Consider the following 17,500-nt stretch of genomic DNA (forward strand, 5'->3'; position numbering starts at 1 on the left):
ACTCAGGATGTGCAGTGTGAAAGATGTTGAGTTGTTATGGGGACGATGTGCCGCTCCTGCTTTGACTCATGTCAGGGACCGCGCAGAGGACGGAGCGGTGCTCTGCTCAAAGTGACAACCTGTTCATCTAATGTGTGTCACTGTCTTCCAGGATGTGTCCACCCTGACACCTCTGTCTCCAGAGATTATCAGCAGACAGGCCACCATCAATATCGGTAATGAAATCTGTCATTGACTGGGACTGTATTTGAATCGTGCTACAATCACCAGCTCCCTCTTTAAAGACCGTGTTTTGACCGCTCTCCCTCCAGGTACCATCGGCCATGTGGCCCATGGAAAGTCCACAGTGGTGAAGGCCATCTCTGGTGTTCACACTGTCAGGTTCAAGAATGAGCTGGAGAGGAACATCACCATCAAGTTAGGATATGCTAACGCTAAGGTAAGCAAGCAACTGGGCGGTTTCTGTCAACTTGGCCTCTTCCTTAATGCCTCTGTTTAAATACTAAAGACTCAACCCTTGTTAAGAGAAGCCGATAGCCACTTTACTTTTTACCCTCCCATCTTGTCCTAGATCTATAAACTGGATGACCCCAGCTGTCCCAGGCCAGAGTGCTACAGGTCGTGCGGCAGCAGCACTCCAGATGAGTTTCCCACAGACCTCCCCAGCACCAAGGGCAACTTCAAACTGGTCAGGTAAGACCGGAGAGGGAGGACGGTCTCGTCCAAGAAGCTCAGATGAAGTCGTTTCAGCTACTCCTCAATTTGTTATTTACAAATCTGTAAACTCTTTATTCATCCACCATTCTTTCCTTTCTCTCCCAGACATGTGTCATTTGTGGACTGTCCTGGTCATGACATTTTGATGGCGACTATGTTGAACGGAGCAGCTGTCATGGATGCAGCCCTCCTGCTGATTGGTACGCGTCTAATCATACCTCCAAGATGACAAACTGTGCTGTTAACTCCCAGTTGTGTTGGAAATCCTGAGTTTTGTTCGTCTCACTCTCTGACAGCGGGCAACGAGTCGTGTCCTCAGCCCCAGACGTCAGAGCACCTGGCAGCCATAGAGATCATGAAGCTGAAGCACATCCTCATCCTGCAGAACAAGATCGACCTGGTGAAGGAGAGCCAGGCCAAAGAGCAGTACGAGCAGATCCTCGCCTTCGTACAGGGTGAGTCAAAACAAACCCGCACTGGACATTATTGGACATTTTCTGGATCTTCTCCTGCAGCCTGTAAAATGTCTGAGTGAGTCCATGTGAGAGAACATCTGGAACCTTCCCAGTGAGCCGACGCCGTGTGGACGAGCTGTAAACAACAACACTGATCTTCACACAGCAGAGTTTAGACGTCATGTCCCGCCTCCTGCTGCTCTACAGGCTCCACCCCTCACCTGAATGTCCCCCACATGTTCCTGTTGTTGTGAACGAGTCGGACGATCTGCTGCTTCACACGTGAGAGACAAGTCGGAAAGTCCCTGGCACCTGATGTTATGTGTAACGTTCTCCTGCAGGCACCGTGGCAGAGGGAGCGCCCATCATCCCTATCTCGGCCCAGCTGAAGTATAACATCGAGGTGGTTTGTGAGTACATCGTCAAAAAGATCCCAGTGCCCATCAGAGACTTCACGTCCGAGCCCAGACTCATCGGTGAGAAAACCTCACACGTTCTGGTTTCACGCTTGTCATCGTTGCCTTTCTGTGTCTGTTCAAACTGTCGTTTTCCATATTTCAGTCATCAGATCTTTTGATGTGAACAAACCCGGTTGCGAGGTTGATGACCTGAAAGGTGGTGTGGCAGGAGGAAGTATCCTCAAGGGCGTGCTTAAGGTGAGGATCGAGAGAAAAATTTGATTGGCAACAAGAAGGAAACGTAAAAGTTTATTTTATATTTTGAAAAGTGGATTTGTTCATCGATTTCTTCTACAGAAATCTTGCTGTGTATGGTTGCTAGGTAACATCAGCCGATAAGAGCCTTTTGTTTTGTGCTGATTTGAATATTAAGTGTTTTTTATGGATTGTATTTGAGTTTTGTTTTCATTCACAGTTATTTCTAAAGTTACGTTTAAACTGTAAAATATCAAATCTTGGGATATTAGCAAGTCTCAGAGACATTCACAGAGAGCCTTGTGTTATTTTATGTAGCGATGGTTCCCTGTACAGAACTCAGAGTCGATGTACTTCAGGACTTTAGTGCGTCGTCATCATGCACCGTTTGAGTCGCATTTTCTCTAAACTGCGGTCCGTTGCTCTGTGCGACCTCCAGGTGGGGCAGGAGATCGAGGTGCGACCAGGTATCGTGTCCAAAGACCAGGAAGGAAAACTGATGTGCAAACCCATCTTCTCCAAGATCGTGTCTCTGTTCGCTGAGCACAATGACCTCCAGTACGCTGCACCCGGGGGCCTGATTGGTACGTCCACGCCGACCCAGTTCAGCGTAGGGTCGGTGAATTGTTATAGAGGCAGCGGGTCGGATCCTGCAGTCAGACGATGTGCATTTTTAAAATCCAGCAAACGGTTCAAACTGCAACAGAATAATTACTTATGTCCGTGTCCTGGGGATGCTGCCCTTCGGAAAGTGTATCATCTTGAACAGCTTCACGTGAAGTTATATAATACGTGTCTGTGTGCAGGTGTGGGCACAAAGATCGACCCGACGCTGTGCCGTGCCGATCGTATGGTCGGTCAGGTGCTCGGTGCCGTCGGAGCGCTGCCAGAGATCTTTACGGAGCTGGAGATCTCCTATTTCCTGCTCAGGAGGCTGCTGGGAGTCCGCACAGAGGGAGACAAGAAGGCTGCCAAGGTGAGACGTCAGTTGTGATGTTTAAGGCCTGAAGAGAAGCGCTCAGACGTCAGATCTTAAAATGTTTTGGTCGCGTTGAGGAAACCAGGAGCAAATGATTTGTTTCTGTTGTGTTGACATCCTCCCGTGTCTTTGTGTCCCTGCAGGTCCAGAAGCTGTCTAAGAACGAGGTGCTGATGGTGAACATCGGCTCATTGTCGACAGGCGGCCGCGTCAGCGCTGTCAAGGCCGATCTGGCCAAGATCGTCCTCACCAACCCCGTCTGCACAGAAGTCGGAGAGAAAATCGCTCTGAGTCGCCGAGTGGAGAAACATTGGCGGTAAAGATCAGGGCGCCTGCTGAAACATGCAGAGAGACGAAAGCTGTCGCTCAGTGAACGAAGCTTCGGTTTTCTCGAATGAAAAAACTAAACAAATCCAGAAACTTTACATCTTCAACATTACGACAAATATTCCTGGATGCAGTGATGTTTTGTTGATCTGGTGTAAAACATCCATCACATCTGATGTCACAGAATCACCTCAGCTCACATATGTTTTGTTTTCAGCGAGTGTTGTTGTCTAACCAGACGTCTCCTCTTCTCTCCTGTCAGTCTGATTGGTTGGGGGCAGATCAGGAGGGGCGTGACCATCACACCCACAGTGGACGATGACTGAGGAGAACGAACCCGGGACGTCGGCGTGGAGCTCCCGTCAGCAGGACAACATCCATCTCACTCTTCTTGGCTTTTCTTTTTGGTTTTTGTTTTCCCCCACAAGGAGGAAGGGAACATAGGACATGTCGGTGGTGTAAAGACGCCTCCTCGCTCTGCGCTGCTCTTCTTTCTCTGCAGACACGGCAGAGCCTCAGATTAGGTTCCTGCCGTCAGTGACCTGTATTCTCTGCAGATGAAGGAGGTCAGAGGAGGACAGAGGAGGAGGCGCTTTAGACTGGGAACAGTGCTCCACAGGAGGTTCAGCTGCAGCCACGTTCAGAGTGAACCAGAGTTTATTCAGTGCAGAGATGTTCCTGTACTGTCCTCAGATTCCACTCAGATCTAATAAAACACATTTGGAAGTAACGTCTGGTTTTTTGGTTTCATTCATGTCACAAGACGTCACTGCAGCGATCAACTGGTCAGAGGGATTGTTAGAATTCTTTCACTGGAATTATTTGTTGGTGAAAAACTGTAAAAGACGTCTGTTTACTGAAAAGTCTGAAGATTTAATTGCATCTTGAAACTAAATGTGAAGAATTAGTAAAGAATATATTTGAGTAAATAGAAAATATATGAGAATATATGTGTTTTTTGTGAAACCAGTTTACTGATTGTGACCATTTGCATAGAGGTGAGTTCATCTGATTCAAAGATGAAGAGCTGAACTTCCTCCAGCTGGTTTTCAGATCACACACATTATTTTCACGTTATCTTTCTGAAGAAACTCGAAACGGATCTGAATCTCAGAAATCTACAGAACTCTTTCTCGCCCTGTAAAATCTACTCAATAAAAACCTCTGGCTCCTGAGGCGCTCTGCAGATCTCATAAAGAAATACTGGTCACCTCCCACTGACACAGGTGGTTCATTTATACAACTTCACCTGCACTTATTTTGAAAATACATTTTAAAGATAGCCTTGTTAAATATATCTTTCACACACACACATATATATATATATATATATATATTCAATATAAATTATTTACTGAAGGTGTACTTCGCACTTCCGGGATGATCCACCTGACGAGCACGAGACGAGACGTCATCAGGTGACACGAGTCCAGAGGATCTGACGTCACCTGAGACAGATTCAGTTCGTTTCTCATGAGATTTACCTGCGGACTGTGTTTTCCATATGATATTATATTGTATTATATATCGAGCTGTAGATTTATTGGATGTTCACCTGCGGACTGCAGATCAAAGTTGAGCTCACGACAGGAAACAGAAATCGTCTTTGATCTGAGCCTCATGGATTCTGCAGGTGAGCTGAATCTTCTGGTTCTGTCGCTTCAAACTCACACAACAGAACCGGTGGACACTCGGTGCATCACAGTCTAATGTCCACACACTTTAAACTGCAGATTGTTCCTGACAGAAAACACACAGATGACTTATTTCTAATATAAGTTTTTTTGTGTCTGTGTAATAATAATCGTCATCTTCCTGTTTCACTGGTTTAATGAGAATCTTTGTCTCCACCAATGAAGGAGAGGACACAAACAACCAGTGATTCCCATGGAGAGGTCCCTCGATGGACACGTTTCATTTTCACGATCGCTTCATGGTCAAAATAACTTTAGAACTTTGGAACTAAAGGATCCTTTAGTTATAAGAACCTGAATGACTCAACATGTTAACAGTGGAGTCACAGACACGTTAAGATCAGGCTTTGGGTTCATGGTGAGTTCAGCTAATGGTAAAACTTCCTGACTTGTTCTCTGTCCCATTGGTCAGATGGTCATCGTGGGCGTGACGCTGGCAGTCAGAGACGTTCCCCTCTCGACATCATCATGAGTCAGATTCGCCGGAAACGCACGGCCTCAGACAGGAAGCCGCTGGGACGCTTCCTGTCCCGGACATCTGAGCGAGCGGGGTTTCCTGAGGATGGAGACTCGGAGGGGAGGGAGGAGAGAGCACAGAGCTCAGGTGGGTTTCTACTCATGAGACCTTCTCTTTCTCGTGGTGACACTGTCACAGCACAGTTTGGCTTGAAAATATCTTCCATCGCATCCAAACATTTGTTTCACACGAACACGAACTAGTTCCTCGAGTTGTGAGAAAACCGAGGGGGGAGAGAGGAGAAACACATCCAGCTACAGCGTCAAGGGAAATGTTGCTCCCAAGATTTTTGTCTATACTGTGGTGATTTGTCAAACTCAGATCGTTTGACGAAAGAACACGAGCACGGACGACTAATAACGCACACGGGTCCTCATCATGTCACACACGTGTGTTCGGCTCCTCAGGTGTCACAGGTGCAGAGGACGAGCGAGACGCCGGCTGGGGTCGAGTGTGTGTTTTCCTGCAGAGGCTCGGGAAGACAGTCGACAGCAGGAGCCTCAGTCTGGCTCACTGTGATCTGACCGCTACGGACCTGCTGGAGCTCGGTACACACACACACACACATACACACACACACACACACACACACACACACACACACACACACACAAATAAATTGTGCTGCTCCACTGTCATGGCCGTGATGGTTTTTTTAACGTCGTCCTCAGCCACGTTGCTCCACTTCCTGCCTCAGCTGGAGGAGATGGACGTTTCCTGGAACGAGCTGATTGGTGGATGTCTGAGCGCGTTGACCTCTCACCTCCATCATGTGGGCGGGATCAGGACGCTGAGGCTCTGCAGCTGCAGGCTGAACGCTGGTGATGTCACTGCACTGGGTGGGAACCTCCAGGATTATAATTTACTACATTTAAAAAGATGCACGACCAAGATTCATGAAAGCTTCGGACATTTTTCATTTTCGACGTGTTTCGAGTTTTCTCTCAGGTTCTTTACGTCTCATGTGAAACAGCCGGTGCAGCTTTAACACAGGGTGAACACGACACTGTGCTTTTACAGGGGAGGCTCTCTGCTGCGTCCCACATTTGGAGATCCTCGATATGTCCTGGAACGGCGGTGTTGGAGGCGGAGGGCTGCAAGGCCTCCTGGGTAAAATGCACCCACCACTGAGGGAGATTCACCTGGTTTCCTGTCAGCTCTCTGCAGCTGATGCTACTGCGCTGGGTAATACAATCAACGTCCATCAACACATTGATAAGAGAGGAAAGATAAGCAGATAAGAGGCTGACCGATGTTTCAAATATTTCCCACAATGCCACAGAGGCACAGCGTTGACACTCTCTGTGTGATGTGGTTGTTTGGTTTTGTCTGCTCTCCCCAGACTCTCGGTGCTGGACGTCTCCTGTAACCCTCAGCTCTCGCAGGAAGTCGTCGGTGGCGGCGGCGGCTTCAGTGACCTGGCCGCCTCCCTCTCTCACGCCACCTCCCTCACCACGCTTCGACTGCAGGCCTGCGGTCTGTCGACGGACCACCTCGACGCTCTGGGTAGGAGATCTAGTCTTCTGTGAACTGTCAGCGTGTATTCGAGATGATGAAAGCCCCCCCCCCCCCCCCTCTGCCCTGCAGGTGGTTCGCTGCGCCTCCTCCCCTCAGTGCGGGAGCTGGACCTGTCCTGTAACAAGGGTCTGTCTGGAGGACTGAGCCGCCTCACCTTCCACCTGGCTCACCTCGACCACCTGGCTCACCTCGACCTTCACCTGTGCTGTCTCACACACACAGACCTGGAGGCCCTCGGTACGTCTGTGTGTGTGTGAGTGTGTGTGAGTGTGTGTGAGTGTGTGTGTGTGTGTGTGTGTGTGTGTGTGTGTGTGTGTGTGTGGGCACATGCAGCAGCCGTCATGTGACTCCTTGTTTTCAGTCCAGGCGCTCCCCTCTCTGACGGCGCTCACAGAGCTCAACGTGTCGTCCAATAAGGAGGCAGGGGCTTCCCTTCACGCGCTGGTCTCCGCCCTCCCTCTGACACAGATGAAGCGTCTGCCGCTCAACAGCTGCAGCCTCAGTGAGGAGTCATTCGCTGCTCTGGGTACAAATATACTTCTGATACTTGTACTGACATTACTACTAATACTACTGCTAGTACTGCAGCTACTTCAGTCGGGCAGCTCTTATTGCTGTTCACAAAATACTAATGTTGTAATTGTGTGTGTGTGTGTGTGTGTGTGTCAGCTCTGGCCGTGCCGTACCTCCGCAGTGTGGATGTTTCCTGGTGTAAAGTGGTCGGAGGTCGCGTGGCTCTGCTTCTTGACGCTCTGCAGCCGTCGGCCGTCCTGGAGCTTCGTCTCAGCAGCTGTGAACTCTCCACTGACGACCTGCGTCACTTAGGTAACAGAACAAACGTGTCCGGTGTTCATAAACTCTTCACTCAGCTTTTCGATGAGTGTGAACTGTGGGTGGAGGAGGGAACAGAATGAAAACACGATATGAAAAGCTGCAGAATGAGAGTAAGAGTTCTGACTTACTTTTGAACCTCGTCCGTCTCGTGCAGCCGTGGTCTGCAGACGTGGTTGCATGTCGTCTCTGCGAGTGCTGGATCTCTCCTACAACGGTTCGGTGGGTGACGACGGCTGGTCCGCTCTGTTTGAAGCCGGAGGCCTGGGCTCGCTGGAGGATGTCGACCTTAGCCTGCGACCTTCGACCTCTGCCTCCTGCTCGGCCTGGCTGCCGGCGCTGCTCCGCGCCCTGCCTCGACTGCCGGCGCTGACCCGGCTGGCCGTGCAGCGATGGACGATGGGCTCCCGGGAACGACAGCAGCTGTGCCACGGCGTGAAGAAACGAGATGTCCTGCTGGAGTGGGATCCAGATGTTAAAGGGACGACCGATCAGGACGGTCCAGAGGAGTAGGGACCGTGTCGAGAATTCAGCTAATCTGACGTCATGTGTCACTGATGAAACTCATCTGGTTTATCACAACTAGAAGGTTTCAACACAGCGTGAAAGAATCAACTCATTTATAGGTTTCCAGTTTTGTGATCTCAACAGTTTATTCGAACAAAACGTCCTCCATCGAGCACGCGTCCTCACCGAGCACGCGTCCTCATCGAGCACGCGTCCTCATCGAGCACGCGTCCTCACCGAGCACACGTCCTCCATCGAGCACACGTCCTCATCGAGCACGCGTCCTCCATCGAGCACGCGTCCTCCATCGAGCACACGTCCTCACCGAGCACACGTCCTCCATCGAGCACACGTCCTCACCGAGCACACGTCCTCACCGAGCACACGTCCTCACCGAGCACACGTCCTCACCGAGCACACGTCCTCACCGAGCACACGTCCTTCGCACCCTTCTACAAACTGATTTCATCAGTTTGTAGGTGGGAGTGGTTCGGAATGGTTCATTTGAACAACACGTGTGATTTTATGTCAGTATCATGTTGTCGTTTGATTGAAACATGAACTCTTTCACTTTTAGCACGATGTACTTTAAATCAATGCTGAAGGCTAAATTCACAAAGTGTAATCTGTGCGTTCAAAATTTAAATGTAAACATGAAGCTGAAGATTTTGATTTTTGATAAAGAATTCAGGTTTTTTTATTTTATTCGGTGGGTTTAAGTCTCTGTCTGTTGTTGGTTTTAATGTGGGGGGAACAAGCTGCTGTTTCTCTGTGTGCGGTGGATTCTCCGGAGACAAGCTCCTCCAGGTTGTTTCTCCAGATCAGGGCCACAGAATAAACTGATGCCACTTCCTCCGTTCAGCCGCCAGAGCTTCACTTGGTCTTAATCTCAACACAAACACAACGTTGGTGTTTCTACTGAATAAAGTTTTCCATGCTCCAACTCACCTTTACTTATTCACCAGTAATAAAGACTCTTAGTATTTACTTAATGAGCATTAAACTTTATTATCTGTTCGGTGTTTAATTAGTTTCACTTTCTGAAACCGACATTCAACGTTCACATTTCATTGCATACCTTTCGATTCCCGTGTAGATATACCTGAAATATCTTGTTTTAACTGCTGTGAGTAAATGTTCAGTCACATTTAAACCATCACATCAAGAACCTTTTCAGCATCACTTTGTTTTTACAGTTTTATACTAAAATAAGTTAGTAAAAGTATTTTGTTTCCATGAAGATGTTTGAAAAAAACAGGATGCAGAAAACCCAGAGATAATAATAATAATAAGTATACAAGTGTAGTTTAGTAATAAAGAAATAAATTCAACGATTAAACAAAGGCTCTTGTTTTCTTGTCAACCCTTTGTTTTTAATTGTATTTTCCTGTTTCGTTGTACAACGTTAACACAGTAGTGAATGTTTGAATGTCTGTACAAGTGATGCAGATGTTTCATCCCAAAATAAAAGCATAAAACAAGCAAACAGCTGCTTTAAAATGAAACACTAACTTAACTAAAGGACACTGAAGCAGAAACGTTATCAGAGCAGCGTTCACACGTTTAAAGCCACAAACACAGGTGATGCATGTCTGATCAACAAAACAATGACTAGGCTCCTGCTAACTACATATCTATTAAAACTATGTCAAAGTTGTTTTGTCCGTTCCATTACACCGTGTTTGATCTGATTAATATCTTCTGTTAGTAACTCAACTGGAACTGAGCTGTAAAATGAAAGTAACTCAACGCATCACTTGAATCTGACGTTCGGAGGAAAATGTGAAGCAGATATTGGATCCTTGCGGGAGGCGTCACTCCGACGTTACACGACACGGCTCTAACGAGGAGCGGTTTAGATTTTGAGGAACATCTCCACTAATTAATTGATTAAACTCCGGAACCGTGAACTCTTCTTCTCAACAACTGTGAGGGTCAGAGATGCACAGATTCGATTTAGAAATTATCCCGACAGCTGAACTCTTGTTCTCTTTCACACAAGTTTAAAATCTGTAAACCTCTTTAAGTTAAATTTGAGAAATAGAGGACGTGCTCAGAAGACTTGTTCCGTTTAAAGCTGCTAGCAGACACAGACTGAACTCTGGGTAACCTCCTGAAATGATCTAGAGGGGCTGCATGTGAGAACACAAATGTCTGAGTCATGTACGTCTGGTACCGAACGTAACCGACAGAGATGAAATGAGTAAGAACAAAATATGACAACTGATTTTCAGAATGCCAAAAAATAAAATATTAAGATTTTCCGTTTGTCACGTGGAGAGGTTTGAGGAGTTCACCTCGGACTGAGGGAAAGATGAAACCTGCAGGTGACCTGAAAGTGATGAGAGATGTTTTGTTGCAGCCTGAAAATCCTCGGTGTTGTTCAGACAACAAATTCTACCAAATAGCTCCAACTCTGTGAAAACACTTGCAGCACCAGGATCTGAATTTGGAGTTCCGACTCTTTTGGATTTGTTTTAATTGACTGTGACTTTTCTCCTTGTTGTGAAAATGTAGTTTGACTCAAGAGAACAGGAGACGAGCTAGTCTTCCTCTAGTTCGCAGCTCAGGTCTGACATGTGGAGTTTATGCCAACGTTTCTAAAACCAATAAAAATAAAAAAATATATCACAGAACTCAAATGAAACTAAACTGAAGTGAAGCTGCTGTTTGATGCCGTCAGAGACGCAGTCAGACGATCAGACAAGTTTATCCAGATTCATTAAACCACTTTATTAGAAGTCGGCAATAATCCGTCACTGAACAAGGAAACTCAGCACACGACTACAGTTCGGAACAGAAAGTTAAACGAGGATTCCTACTTTGTTTATAACAGACTGAGTTTTTACCTCTGGATCGTCTGACTGCTCGTTTTTCTGAATTCTACCAAGTTCTACGATCCCAGCTCTACGTTAACGGTCGACTTGTAGTTTTACTGACAGAGACGATGAACAAAACTATAAAAATTAGACCCGAGTTGTAATAAACCACATTTATCCTTCACAACCATCCAAATGCCCATCACAGCCTATTCTCAGGGAGACAACACTGAGTTGGAGCTTGGACTTCGACGCAGACTCAGGTCGATTGTGGTTTGCGTGTTAAAAAGAGAAATGTTCCACCACAGCGAGCTCCGACTCTGCCGCGGCCTCACTGCTGGGGAGGGTTGTTTTCGGTGTCCACCGTCCTGATGATGACGATCTGCTCCAGACTCTGGGCAGGGGAGGGCGGCGGCCGCAGCTGCTCCACCAGAGCGTGGAGGGTGTCCGAGTTGATAGTCTGCTCCTGGTCGGCGTCGAAGGTCACCTGGTCAGCGGCGGTGACAGGGGGGTCAGTGGGCTCCGACTTTAAGCTCTGGATGATGGCAGCAGCGACGTCGACCGACTCCATGGTGGTGGCGACGTCTGTGGATGAAGCCGGGGCTTTGGGGTTGGGGGTGGCCGGCTCAGGGTTGGGCGGCTCTCCTTCGGATATGGACACCAAACCTTTGTTTTCCTGGGAAAGTTTGTTCTGGACGAAGGCCATGGGATGACTGGAGGCCAGGAGGACGACTGCTCAAACACACACGTGGACATTAAGTTAGAAGCGGAACCTGACATGATCTTTTCTTTCTGTAACTAACGACATGGAAACGATAAAACAGTAAACGTTTGCTCCGCTCAGTTTAAGATCTGCAGGATTCATCTGCTTTGTTTGAAGCCGATTCGCTCACCAGCTCTGGCTCTCTCCTTGTGTTGCCGCACTTCGTCAGCGTGAGCCTTCTCCTGGTGTTTGATCATGTTCTTCACACTGGCAAACCTGTTCCCACACAGGAGACACTGCACGCCGCTGCTCCCCTCTGGAGGAAACACAAACATTACATCTCACTTTCATCCTCAACTGTATCACACATCATTTACATTCGATGTCAGACGACAAAGAAAACTACAAAGTGTTCTGGAAACTCACCTGGGTGATGTCGTCGAATGTGTTTCTTTAAGTCAGAAGACGTCGCAAAACGTGCGTCGCACTTTGGCGTCGGACATTTGTACGGAGTCTCACCTGAAACCAAACAGCCAAACATTCGCATACGTTACCGAACATGTTCAGGAGCTGTCCTGAATTCCATCTCAGGTCCCGCCCCCTCGTTAAACGCTCACCTGTGTGTTTTCTAGCGTGTGAGATGAGAGAAGAGGAAACGGAGAACGACATGCCACAGCGATCACACTGGTACGGTTTCTCTCCGGTGTGTCGTCGCTTGTGATACGTCAGGGTGCTGGACTGAGCGAACGCCTGACCACAGATGTCGCACACGTACGGTTTCTCCCCGCTGTGAAGTCTGTAGGAGACAAACGACGATCAATTCATAATTTAATTCATCCATTGAGCAGAAAAATCAAATATCAACCAGTTACTGGGTTTACTGCCTTTTTCCTCCAGAACATCACAAAACTGAATATTTGTGTTTTAAACATGTTCAGTGTCTCTCTCCCACACCAGAGAGAGAATCCACAACGTGAGTGCATACGTTCAACGAGCTCTGGTACCTGATGTGTATTTTGTAATTGGACGAGGTAGCAAACTTGAAACCGCAGCGCTCGCAGGTGAAAGGCTTCTCCTCCCCGTGGTGCATCCGACGATGAGCCACCAGCTGACACTTCTGAGCAAAGCACTTGTCACAGTCGGAGCAGTTGAACGGCTTCTCACCTGCAACGAGCAGCACAGAAGAAGAGAAACGAGGACATCAGTCCCACAAACCACCGCTGGTCCCTTCGGTTTATCGTCCACACGAATCGTTTTAGTCTCTCGTCGTTAGTCTCTCGTCGTTAGTCTCTCTCGTCGTTAGTCTCTCGTCGTTAGTCTCTCGTCCACACAAACTGTTTTGAGTCAATATTTTGTATAAAAAGAGTTTGTGTGGACGGGGATTTATTATTATTATTATTGTTTTAAATTCTTTTGTTGAATTTGGGGATTTGAATAGATGGATGAGGTTCAACTGATGATTTCAATATGAATTCCTTTCCAACATTTTCTTAAATTCACTGTTTCGTCTAAAAATCGTCAAACGGCAGCAAAAAGAAGCTTCTTTCCGGAGTCACGCGTCCCGTCCTGTTTGAACGAATCCAATGATTAATGTTTCCAATGACACGAGACGGAGAGAAGCAGAAAGACACCAGAGAATGTTTGACACTGAGATGATTCCTCATTACAAGAGTTACTGGTTACTGTCTGTCCACTGTCAGCCCTGACACGATGATTATTTCGAACTCGCTCACCTGTGTGTATGCGCAGGTGAGTTTTCAGCTGCGTGGCTTGTCGGAACTTTTTCGAGCAGAAGATGCAGACGAACGGCTTCAGTCCCTTGTGGATCTTCTCGTGTCGGTGCAGGCTGCTCGCGTCTTTGAACATTTTGTTGCACTCGGTGCACGACAGCATCATCTCGCCCGTCACTGACGGATCCTGTTCCCCGATCTCACCCTCTTCATCACCATAATCATCAATGTCATCATCAGCGCCAGGCGAGCCGCTCTCCTCTTCCTCCCCCTCTTCCTCCTCCCCCCCCTCCTCCTCGTCCTCCTCAGCCCTCCTCCTGCCTCGGCCTCTGCCTTTCCCTCTGCCTCTGCCCCTCCCCCGGCCTCGTCCTCTTCGTCCCTCGCCGCTGCTCAGCCGAGGCTTCTTGGACGGAGACTCCTCCTCCTGAGAGGGGCTCCAGTCCGCAGAGGTGTCTCCAAAGTCCTTCACACTTGTGTCAGAATCTTCCAAAAACAGATCTTCTTTCGAAGAAACTCCTCTTCCTCTCCCCCTACCGCGTCCCCTGCCCTTTCCTCTGCCCCTCCCCCTGCCTCTCCCCCTGTAGCTCTGGGTTTTGGGGGTGCCATCGGCCGAGCTGCTTGCCTCCGTCTGCTCCCCACTTAAACGCTTAGGCCGTCCTCTCTTCCTGCCCTGTCCACGTCCCACGGTCTTGGGTGTCGTGGGAGTGTACTCTTCATCGCTTTTGTCTCCCTCCTCCTTATCTAAACCTTTTGCCTCATCTTCCGGCTCTTTGCCGTTCTGCCCCTCCTCACTCCACCCCCCAATAACGGAGACGATTGACAGGGGAACTGGGGAGCTGGGGCTTCCAGGAGATCCTGGACTGGGAGGAGAGAGACCCGTTTCTTTATCAGCCTCTGACTGGGACGTTTCACCCAGCTCAGACCAGTGGGGGGTTTCCTCCAGATACTTCGTGGCCTCAGGCATTCCCAGGAACACAGCGGCTTGACGTACAGCTGCTTGTCTGGTGCTGAAACCATTGAGAAACACTTTGTTCAGTAAATGAGCTGAAAAACAAACTGAATTGGTCATTAACCGACACCACGGCTCAGATTAAAGTGGGTCCTACCTGCTGAGGTTCATCTGTCCAGTGTAGATAAACTCCAACAGCTTCTCCAGAGCGTAGCGGCTGACCTTGTCAGGGTCCAAGGTCGTGACACCTTGTCCTTTTGCAGCCTGGGAGGAGAAGTACTTGCTGAACGCAGCCAGGATGTTGCGGTGAGCTCTGAACTCCACATCTCTCACCATGATGGTTATGTCGCACAAGAAGTCCATCTCCCGCTGCTGATGAAGACGCTGCAAGAGCAGCTTCCCGTGATTGGTGACATGAGTCATCGCTGCGGCTGGACAACAAGAGAGACAGTTAACGTCAGACCAAGGTTTCATGAACTGGTACTTCAAGGTTTTGTCTTTCTGGGTGACTCAGGGACAAAGATTGAGCCACGAGCTGCAGGTTCTACACATTTTAAATACATTGAGTTGTTTCAACAGGAAAACACCTGTAAAATAAATGTTCCACAGCTCAAGATGACTTGTTTTATTTAATAAGGACCAAAAGTAAATTAACACAATTGAGACACTCAAACCTGCCACTTCTTGGATTTATGCTTGAAAACTTATTAGAGTGATTCATTGATTTGCAGCTTTGGATGCAGACGACACATTTTTGTGCAGCTGTTTTAGTGCTGATGTCATTGGAGTGAATCAAAGTGACTACACGTGTTTGCAGCTGTGTGTTGAATCAGACCTGACAGTTTGTTTACATCACTCACTTGGTGTTAAAAACCAACAACAGCTGAAAACAAATAAAAACCACACAGACAGAACTTTGAGCTGGAAGATAACTAGTTCACAAAAAGAGCCTGACGGCATTAAAACTGATTCTGACTTTGTAGAACTTAAAAAAGAATGAAACTCACTGAGTGGAGTGAACCTGAGAAGTTGTGGCACAGCTTCGCCTCCTCTTGGATGATGTGCTTCTGTTGGGAATCGAACACAGACAGGGGGGAAGGTGCGGGACCGTGACGCAGGGACACAAGGACAGTTTGACTGAATATGAAAACCATGAAAACAAAGATCACCGACAGGCACAGACTCCTGAGGACCAGTTCACACGAGCAGCGGTTTTGGAAAATAAAAGCTCCCGCCCGCTTCCTGAACAGGCCCCGCTGAGCGGCTAATGCTAACGGCGGCGCCTCCTCCGGGTCACAGGGGCTCCTGCCGGAGGCTGGAGGCTTCGGGCAGGTTACCGGACACTGCGTGGGGGCCTGGAGCCGCGCGAGGAGCAGGTGTGACCCCGTCGGAGTTGACCGGGAGCAGCCGGTCGGCGCGGCTGAAGCTAACCGAGTCCGCGGCGGCGAAAAGCGCGGAAAACCGTGTGCTCTTATTTCGAAGGTTCGACGCTTCGAGCCGGCGGGGTCGAGCCAAGTTGGCACAAAATGGCGGGAGCGTTTGTTTCGGTCGCGAGCAGCACACACGCGGCACGTTCCGCCTGAAAGGCGTGAAAACAAATTCACCGGTTCGATTCCGAGCGACGTAAATAAAAGAAGAAAAGTACCTGCGGACATCCGCTGCGGCCATTAGCCGTGACGACACCGCTCTCGCGAGAGTTGGCGCAGAGATGAGTTTCAAGATGAACACCGCCCCGTCGGGACGACGCGCCGCAGGACCGGGGGATGACCATCACGTGTTTCGCTCTTGTACGGTGGCCGAGAGAGCTCAACGCGAATCAATGCGAACACACCAGCGAAGGAAAAAAAAACAAAAATCATCAATTTAACGACACGTCACCAAAGTAAACACACACATGCTGCAAACAGCACAACGGAACTGTGTCCAGGCAGCCAGAGAGGTGATGACCCTGCTGGAGTCGTGATGGTCTGCTCCTCGTCAGTGGTGACGGAACTGTTTATGGACATATAGGCTACAAATACTTTATTATATTATCAGTGTTATATCTGTCTGCTGCTCCTCATGTCTTAATAAAGTCGTGGTAATTGACCGGGGTCTCCCCACAGACGCCAGCTTGGAGACATTGTGCATAATTCTAAATGTTTAGTCTCAATGAATCATTACAATGCATGTGTCATTTAGTGTCTTTGTCCATTACAGAATGATGGGGACAAACCTGAATCTATTTATCGGAGTCATGACAAAATAAATAAGAATACCGTCCTGCCTAAATGGGTGAAATCTAAACGGCTTAAAGATGCTGCATTCATTATTTTATTCATGCAGCCTTTCTCCCTGTTTACCTGCATTACTGATATTCTCAACGTCCTTATGAACCTTATATTATATCTTGTTGTACACTTGGTTCACTTGAGCCTTCTCAAAAAATACAGAAAATCTGCTGAAGGAATAAGAAACAAAACATATCTTGCTATTCGTCGACTCATTAACATGAAGAAAAGTTACTGGACGATGCTGCAGCGTTGTGGTGACACACAACACTCCTCCCTCATGACCAGGAAACACACGTTCACCCTGCATCATGTTATCAGTTTACTCTCTGAGAAAAACTGAAAATGCAAATCGTGAGCTGAGGTGATGCAGCTCGTTACAAAACCAGATCAGAGCGACAGAAACGTGAGCAGCTGGTTCAGTGTTCACACATCACAGGTCTGTTATGACTCTCTGTTATTATCTGAGCAGGGAGAAGCTCCTGTAACATTGTGTGAGACACCTCTGCATCTCTGCTGCAGCCGTGCTCTGTGTGTGGGCGGGGGGGGGGGTATATGAGCATGTACTCAATGTGTGCAGTGTGCTCGTATAAACAAATGCCTCCAAGCATCTGAAAGGTTTCTGTGTGTGTGTGTGTGTGTGTGTGGGGGGGGGTTATAAAGACAGAGACAGTTAGAGATAACAGCGGATCAGTGGCCTCCCTGCAGTGGGGACAGTGGAGGCTGCTGATGAAACGCCTCCTGCAGGAGTCGTGCACACAGCTTCAGTTGATAAGAGCTTTTATTGGGTTTAGTTAAAATATTCATGACTCGTGTACGGTTACAATTATA

General features: G+C 48.2%; 3 protein-coding genes across 6 annotated transcripts in view; 2 read left to right on the forward strand and 1 right to left on the reverse strand.

Annotated features, from left to right (window-relative positions):
• Window positions 1-3,861, forward strand: part of eif2s3 (eukaryotic translation initiation factor 2, subunit 3 gamma) — a 5,279-nt gene extending 1,418 nt beyond the window's left edge. The window contains exons 3-13 of the mRNA XM_020112475.2: window positions 152-215; window positions 312-439; window positions 572-693; window positions 823-917; window positions 1,014-1,172; window positions 1,514-1,648; window positions 1,734-1,828; window positions 2,265-2,409; window positions 2,632-2,801; window positions 2,948-3,120; window positions 3,394-3,861. Coding sequence (XP_019968034.1) covers window positions 152-215; window positions 312-439; window positions 572-693; window positions 823-917; window positions 1,014-1,172; window positions 1,514-1,648; window positions 1,734-1,828; window positions 2,265-2,409; window positions 2,632-2,801; window positions 2,948-3,120; window positions 3,394-3,457 — 1,350 coding nt within the window. The 3' untranslated portion in view covers window positions 3,458-3,861. The remainder of the gene's footprint in view (window positions 1-151; window positions 216-311; window positions 440-571; window positions 694-822; window positions 918-1,013; window positions 1,173-1,513; window positions 1,649-1,733; window positions 1,829-2,264; window positions 2,410-2,631; window positions 2,802-2,947; window positions 3,121-3,393) is intronic.
• Window positions 3,862-4,554: 693 nt separating this feature from the next.
• lrrc31 (leucine rich repeat containing 31) lies at window positions 4,555-9,541 on the forward strand. Its single transcript, XM_069512383.1, has 10 exons — window positions 4,555-4,764; window positions 5,238-5,429; window positions 5,750-5,890; window positions 6,014-6,181; window positions 6,363-6,533; window positions 6,666-6,848; window positions 6,930-7,097; window positions 7,222-7,386; window positions 7,530-7,685; window positions 7,849-9,541. Exons 1-10 carry the CDS (start codon window positions 4,605-4,607, stop codon window positions 8,202-8,204), a joined length of 1,860 nt encoding a protein of 619 aa, XP_069368484.1. The 5' UTR covers window positions 4,555-4,604; the 3' UTR covers window positions 8,205-9,541.
• On the reverse strand, window positions 9,182-16,160 carry mynn (myoneurin). 4 transcript variants are annotated; one of them, XM_069512318.1, is made up of 9 exons: window positions 16,045-16,160; window positions 15,407-15,466; window positions 14,557-14,830; window positions 13,454-14,457; window positions 12,725-12,884; window positions 12,338-12,516; window positions 12,147-12,239; window positions 11,911-12,036; window positions 9,182-11,749 (listed from the first exon to the last, which is right to left on the reverse strand). In XM_069512318.1, exons 1-9 carry the CDS (start codon window positions 16,052-16,054, stop codon window positions 11,349-11,351), a joined length of 2,307 nt encoding a protein of 768 aa, XP_069368419.1. In that variant the 5' UTR covers window positions 16,055-16,160; the 3' UTR covers window positions 9,182-11,348. The 4 variants fall into 4 exon arrangements, with proteins under 4 accessions (XP_069368419.1, XP_069368421.1, XP_069368420.1 ...); XM_069512320.1 differs by having other exon boundaries at window positions 15,407-15,536; window positions 16,045-16,159; XM_069512319.1 differs by having other exon boundaries at window positions 15,407-15,463; window positions 16,045-16,120.
• Window positions 16,161-17,500: the final 1,340 nt, after the last annotated feature.

Source organism: Paralichthys olivaceus, chromosome 17 (genome assembly GCF_024713975.1).
Source record: "Paralichthys olivaceus isolate ysfri-2021 chromosome 17, ASM2471397v2, whole genome shotgun sequence".
NCBI classification, from domain to species: Eukaryota; Metazoa; Chordata; class Actinopteri; order Pleuronectiformes; family Paralichthyidae; genus Paralichthys; species Paralichthys olivaceus.